Raw genomic sequence first — 7,089 nt, forward strand, 5'->3', positions numbered from 1 at the left:
GGCCCCGTTGGCCTCCAGCGGCTTTTAGAACTGCCCCCACCTCTGTAGAGGAACTCCCGCCCACTGTCTTCCCACCTGGATGCAGGCGCCATGGCAGGGTCCCCCACCCCACACAGACACGAGCCAGGGGTGCTGAGAAGTCACCCCGAGGGCTCTGGATGCTGACAGATCTCTCTGACAGCGCGAGCTACTTAGGCCTAACCAGACAGCGCTCAGAACCCACAGCCTCACTTCTCCTCCCAGGTGAAGACGTCGAAGCACCCGTTGGCCAGCATCTGGTCCAGCGTCTTCAGCAGCGGCACAGACACCCTGCAGGAGAGGATGCTGGTTGGCTGGGGGGGCCGGGGGGGACCTCCATGGAGAGGCCGAGGAGCCGACAGTGAGTGCACGTGGGCAGGCGAAGGGTCAGGACAGCCCAGCTATGGGACAGCCCCAATGGCCGAGAGGCACCGCCCACCTGTCATTGAGCAGGTTGTCCTCGAAGACCTGCAGGAGAGTCCCGCTGAAGCTCTCCAGGGCCTGCGGGTCTCTCTGAATCCCCTTCATGTACTCAAAGAGGCTCTGGGTGGAGTGGCGGACCTGCCGGGAAAGGCTCTGTGAGCCCGTGCCACCCCCACGCCAGGCATGAGGACAGTCCTCCAACATCCACCTCAGCGCCGCGGCGGCTAGGCCAGAGCATGAGAAGCTGGGACACCTGGCGAGTGTGCCACCCAGTGCAGCCACTGCGGTGCCCATGCTGCAAACCACGCCTCTCGAGACACACCCCACACCTGCCAGACGAGGCGACTGCCACGGGGCCCTGCAACTCCGCACTCGATGGCAGACACAGACAGGAGGGCCAGGCCCTCCCTGCAAACCCCAGGGCTGGGCCAGGGCGGGCCGAGGCCACTGCGTCTGGGGTCAGACCTGGCCTTCGGGCTGAAGCCCAAGAGGTCGACGGCAAGGGCCATGGCACTCCGGTATGCTCAGGGCAGAGGGGCCGGACAGTGCACGCAGCAGTTCACGAGGCCAGCAGCCCTCACAGGGAGGACGGAGCGCCAGGAGAGCAGCCTGTCCGAGGGAGGGGCCATGGCACTCCGGTATGCTCAGAGCAGAGGGGCCGGACAGTGCACGCAGCAGTTCACGAGGCCAGCAGCCCTCACAGGGAGGACGGAGCGCCAGGAGAGCAGCCTGTCCGAGGGAGGTGCGGGACGCGGGGACGCAATGGGAGGAGGTGGGGTCGGGAGGTCCCAAGTCTGTGGCTGTCACTGAGTGCGGTGTGGGCCAAGGGCAGCCCTCCAAGCCCTGGCCACCTTGCATTTGCCTGTGCTGTCCCTGCCCTGGGCGCCCCAGAGGAGAAGAGTGAGCGGCTCCGAGCCCTCCATACCCTCGCCATCTCTGAGCTGTAAGGAGCCCATGGCAGAGCCCACACCCGTGCACTCTTGAGGCCACGTGTCCACAGCAAGGCCACGGACAGTGGTGCAGAAAGGTGCTGGTGCTCGGGGCACTGCTGGGGGCTGGGTATCCAGGGTAGTGGCCCAAGGGACAAGGAGACCTTGAGCCCGGCCACGTTTGCTGAGACCACACAAGACTCCCCCACCTCCTTCAGACCCGACCACACTGCAAGTCACGCTCCAGAATCTTGTCCTCCGAGTGCCAGGCCTTTCAGCCTGCCGGGCCACAGTACGTGCTGGCCCCAAACCAAGCGTGCCCAGAAAAAGCCACAGAGGCTTGGTGGCCCTCCCGCCTCCAATAGCACTGCTCGCTCCGGGCAGGTCCAGCCAGATACCACACCACCTGCAGCCCACCACATTCTCCCGCCTGGCCCGGCCAGGGGCTTCCTCACCGTAGATTCTGTCAAGCCGCCCACGGACACGGCCAGCCCCAAGAGGACGTGGTAGCGGTAGGTGGGCAACCCCAGGAGCCGGGTGACACGAGGGAAGGCCTGGGACGGCGCATTCCAGTTGACAGAGGCCACGTCAGACCTGCAAGAGCGAGTGCAGAGGTGGGGCCCCTGCGCCTCACCAAGCTGGAGGGCTGGCACGAGGCGCCGGAGTACCTGGGAAACAGCTTCTCCAGCTCCTCTCGGTGAGGCACGTGGGGTACTGGGGGGCCATCGAAGTGCAGGAGCGTCAGGAAGACCTGGGCGGCCCGCGCACGGAACCGGTCGATCTTCTCACTCGCCTGCTGGGCCACGCAGCACATGACCCGCTCACAGCTGCAGACCAGAGCGGCGTGCTCAGCTCGGCTCAGGGCCACGGTGCACAGCCACCAGCCCTTACCAGCTGCCGCCACGCCGCCGCAGAAGGGGCCGCAAAGCCAGTCCCAGCTCCGGGATCTGGGAGGGAGCATGCCCGTCCTGCAGTATAGACCCACCACACACTGGACTACCCGTTCCCGTGGCCCAGACACCGTGGCTCACTGCCCCCGTGGACACTCACACGTGGGCCTCGAGCAGCGCGGGCTGGCTCTGTGTCACCAGCAGCATCAGATCCATCAGGCTGGTCATGGCAGCTTCGCGGACCCTGGGGACAAGGACAGGGCAGCCCAGCTCAGTGTAGCCCTGATCCTGGTCCTGGCGAGCACCATGCCCGTGAGGGACCCCACACGGGGCTCTTCTCTGAGAGCCGGTCACTCCCAAAGAGCCGAGCTGGGAGGAGCCTAAGGCCCCTCTGCACTGTGAGAACACGGAAGAGCCCTGCCAGCCACACCTGGTCTCAAGCGGGACAAGCTGAGACTGAGAACACCTGCGAAACCCGACAGGGCAGCGCGGCCTCCCGCCAGGGAACCCCTCTCCCCGCACCAGGCCAGTGAGGAGGCGTGCCTGATCCTCCAGACAGACTGGGCACGTCCTCAGAACCCCACTGCACACGCGTACACACACACGTGACAGGCCCTGCTCCACGAGCTTTGCACACAGAGCACGCTGCTCTGGGGCCTCCCTGCAAGGACTGCAGAGCTTCCGTCTCCTCTGAACAGACCTGCCTCCCCAGGAGGCTCTCCACACGAGGTGGCGCACCCAGCAGGAGTCAGGAAGAGGACAGGCACAGCGGCCCAACTCCAGAGCAGGCAGCCTTTCACTCAGAGCCAGGGCCTGGCAACCTGGGGGAGGATGAGACCCCATGGGCCTGGGCCACAGCGCACCACCACACCCCTACAGCAGGGCTTCTGCTGCTCAGGCGCAGAGAAGACAGGCACCCTGAGCCACACGGGTTCCCGGCAAGAGGCACCACAGTGCCAGGCAGCACCCCCAGCGCCAGCCAGCTGCCCTCTTCTCTGTGCTCAGAGGGTGGCCACCAAACACCACTGAAAACCCACTGTCACACTGGCTTGAACTGTGAGGGGCCAGGGTGCAGAGGGCATCCCGAAAGAAGGGAAACCCCAGGTCTGGCTTGACCGTGAACACGTGCCGTCGGCTGCCCCGCAGTGCGGCCGAGGTCACAGGCCCGTGCTCCAACCAGGCCACTGCCCGCTGGAGCCAGCAGCACTCTCAATGGCACAGACAGAAGCCCGAGTCCCCGCGACACGGCCTCAGAGTATCAAGGACTCATCCTGACCACGCTGGGTGCCAGGACCAGGAAAGTGGCCGTGCTCAGGGGAAGAAACCCAGACTTGGCTCAGACGTTGGAAGCAGCTCACAGGGGTGGCCTGTGTGGCCGGGGCCAGTGACCTGAGGGGCATCTGCTCCTGGGCGCTGCAGCCACAGCAGCCGGGCCTGGTGGGGAGGGCAGGTGGGAGCCCCAGGAACTGTCACGACAGCTCCCTGCTGGCAGGGAGGCCGTGCGCCCTCCTAGTCCAGGAAGACCCTGGTCCTCGCTGGGCTCGGCTGCAGCGAAGGCCTGGCCCCGCCGACCCAGGGAGTGCACACGGCCCATCTCAGTCGGGATGAGCAGGTGAGCTGGAGCAGCCGGGCGAACAGTCCAGACGGTGAGAGGGGAGTGTTGGCAAACGAGGGGAGACGCCGGAACAGCTCCCCAAGGAGCACAGCGTTAGCAGCAGTCTGATGGGACAGCCTCCCCACCGGGAGACGCTGAAGGGGGGGTCAGTACACCCGACGAGGTGACCGGGACTCACACGGATAAGGGGGACAAAACTCAGGGCTTCAGGACTGGCGCTCGGGTGAGGGGTGCGCAGAACGAGGGCAGACGAAGGGGCGAAGGAGGACCTAACGGCGCCGCGGCGGAAGCTTGGCCACGCAGGGCCGTCACTCGCGCATCCCCGTTCTCGTGACTCTGACGACACAGACGCAGCCCCTGCTCTGCCCTCGCACTTCCTGGTCAGACAAGGGCAGCTGGCTCTGTCCCAGGAAGCCAGAAAGTGCTCCTGAGAGCATGAGCCCGCCAGCGACATCAGGGCGAGACGAGACAGGTGCCAGAGCTGGGCCAGACACAGAGGGCCCAAAACTTCCACCCAAAATGAGCGTTTTCTTCCTAAATGCCACGGATGTGCCCCCTCTGCCTCGGGTCCCGCCCCACGGGACGTGGCAGCCTCCCTGCTCCTGCACACGTCTGCCAGGAGCCAGTCCGAGACAAGCTGCATACTTGAGGCTCAGACACGGGAGTCGGACAGCATTTGCGTTTCACGGCTTTTCTGGGGTTTTGGCCCAGAGTGGAATGCAGCGGGTGGGACTGGGAACGGAGTCCACCCTGGGGCAGGGGACAGCAGTCAGGCGACCTTGCCGGGCATGAGTGGCTCTCGGCTGTCCTTGGTGTCGCGGGTGTGAGGCAGGAAGCCTGTCCTCTCCTTGGGGACACTCGTGGGACGAGGTGACAACCGCCAATGCTGGTCTTACCACGCGCCCACGTCCCCGCGGCTGTCGGTGGTGTAGTCGCCCATGCAGCCCAGCAGCGCGGAGAAGGTCTGGGAGAGGTCCTCCCTGCACACGGCCTCCTCCGCCGGCCCGTCTGCTCTCACACCTACGGTCTTGCAGACCCTGAGACGAAGAACACGCAGGGTATGTACCACAATCTGCCTCACACCACCGTGGCCCGGTGTGCCTTTCCTGAGAGCACATGCAGCCCAGGACGGACCCGAGGCAGGCCCAGGACCGGGGGCTCCGTCTGCACACGCAACTGGGCGGGCACTCCTGGAGGGCACCCTCTGCGCTCGACAGTTCTGCGCTCTCTGGACGCAGAGGTGTCTGTGAGCCCTGCCACACCTCCACCCTGGCCGAGGGGCCGTGCTGACGCCAGGGGACATGCAGTGCAAGGCGGGTGCTCCCGTGCTCTGGGGAAGCTGGGGCAGAGGGAAACCCAGCACATGTGCTGGTCACAACATGGACATCACGCCAGTGCCGGCTGCTGGGCTCGGCCTCCGTGCCTACAGGACCAAAGTGCATCTCCAAGCCCAGCGTGGTGCGCTGCAGACTGAGAATGCCCAGATCGGGGCGGCCCAGAACCCGACTGGGCCTGCCCGGCTGGAAATGCGGACAGTCCTCTGAGGGAGAAGCAGCTGGCAAATGAAACTAACCATTCGCCCCGCATGAGGAACCACAGCTCCATGCCTGGGCGTCCACATGCTCCCAGCCGCTGGCTCCTTGGAGGAGCAGGGCTCTAGGGAGGGGCCAGGCGCCTCACCTCGCGATGGCCTTCAAGCCGTCTCTCCTGGACTCGGCAAAGCTCACATCCTCAGGAGAAGTGTGGGTGACAGCTCTTAAACCTGCTAGAACCTGAAAGCAGAAAAGGCACCTAGGGAGCTGGAGGCTATAAAATAAACGTCCTTTTTAAAAAAAAAAAACATACTTCTGGGACCAGCAGTTAACGTAATGGCTATGTCGCTGGACTCCCACGTAGTCGACCGCGGTTCACGTCCTGGACCCGGTGGCTTAAACTCACGCCGGGCACGTGTGTGTGCATGCCTGAGATCCCGAGAGGAGAATGGAGGAGAAGGGATTGTGGCATGACCATACCCCCTAAGGGGTGATTTCTCTCTATCTGTCTCTCTGTCTCTCTGTCTTTCTGGCGAGCACATGCGCCCTATAGCAAAAAACTCTCAAAACAAACAAACAAACAAAAAAATACTCCTTTCATGCAAGAAAGGGCTCCTGTGAAGACGGCTCGTGCCGTGACCCGCCCCGGCCCCACCAGAGGGGCCACGGTGCATAGACACACCTGGGGTGTACGGCACCCCATCCCGGAGGCCAAGCCTGGCCTTCCACATGGCCTCAGCACAGCAGGGCCCTGTCCACCAGCCTGGGCTGCTGGGGCCAGAGGCCAAGGCCTGCGGCCAGGGCCAAAGCTCTCCCGGGCAGCTCCCTGGCCCTGCCGTCCTGGCCACGAGTCCTGGGAAAGACGAGGCTACAGCTAAGGACCTCACCACACCTGGACGAGGCCACCCTCCCGCTCTGCCGCTCAGACCCGGGTAGCATGAAGACCACTGGCCACTCCTGGTCACTGGCCCGCTGCCTCCGAGTATGCCTCGGGCAAACCCAGGTTTCAGAAGGAGAAAGTTTTCCGAGTCCTGGACAGGGAGGTGGCCGCTGGGCTCCGCCTGGTCCCCAGGGAGGCACCCTACCCTCACTGACAGAAGCCATAGGGAGCTGCGGCCCGGGCGGAAGGCCAAGGTCAGGCCTCGAGAGTATGGCTGGGGTTCCTCTGGCTCCTGCCCTGGTTGTGTGGCCCAGCAGGACCACGGCCCAGGCTCCAGCGGGCAGGAGTACCAGCAGCGGGGCTCAGGCCGGCAGGTGCAGAGTGGAGGGCGGGGTGGCCCTGAGGGAGCTCGGGGCTGAGGCCAGGTGTCGCCGATGAGAGGCCACCATCACAGCACCGGAGGCCAGCAAGGACAGAGGTCATGTTTCAGGCTGAGGAGGGACAGTGGTGAGGTGGGAAGGGAGGCAGCAGGGCTGAGGGCCAGAGAACAGCCCTGGGGCCGAGGGCCAAGCGCGGTGCCCGGTACAAGACACGGGACGAGCCCTGGTCTGGGCGAGGCCATGCGAGCTCCTGCCATCCAGCTGGCGGCTTTCCAGACCGCAGAGGGGGTCGGGGGGTGCCTGGTGACGGGCGCCAGGCGTGGCTTTGTGGCAGGCACAGGAGTGCCGAGCTCTGCCGGCCACCACTCCCTAGGGGGCCGGGGGGAGGGCGGACCTGCCCCAGCACCGGGATGAGGGAGACA

General features: G+C 65.1%; 1 protein-coding gene across 1 annotated transcript in view; it reads right to left on the reverse strand.

The window, feature by feature from the left end:
- TBCD (tubulin folding cofactor D) overlaps nt 1-7,089 on the reverse strand; it is a gene marked incomplete at its 5' end in the record, with an annotated part of 150,420 nt that overhangs the window by 4,390 nt on the left and 138,941 nt on the right. Inside the window, 7 exon segments of the mRNA XM_014586689.1 lie at nt 232-309; nt 458-579; nt 1,826-1,964; nt 2,039-2,197; nt 2,421-2,504; nt 4,772-4,912; nt 5,556-5,647. Coding sequence (XP_014442175.1) covers nt 232-309; nt 458-579; nt 1,826-1,964; nt 2,039-2,197; nt 2,421-2,504; nt 4,772-4,912; nt 5,556-5,647 — 815 coding nt within the window.

This window comes from Tupaia chinensis, unplaced genomic scaffold (genome assembly GCF_000334495.1).
Source record: "Tupaia chinensis unplaced genomic scaffold, TupChi_1.0 Scaffold000159_1, whole genome shotgun sequence".
In the NCBI taxonomy this organism is placed as follows: Eukaryota; Metazoa; Chordata; class Mammalia; order Scandentia; family Tupaiidae; genus Tupaia; species Tupaia belangeri.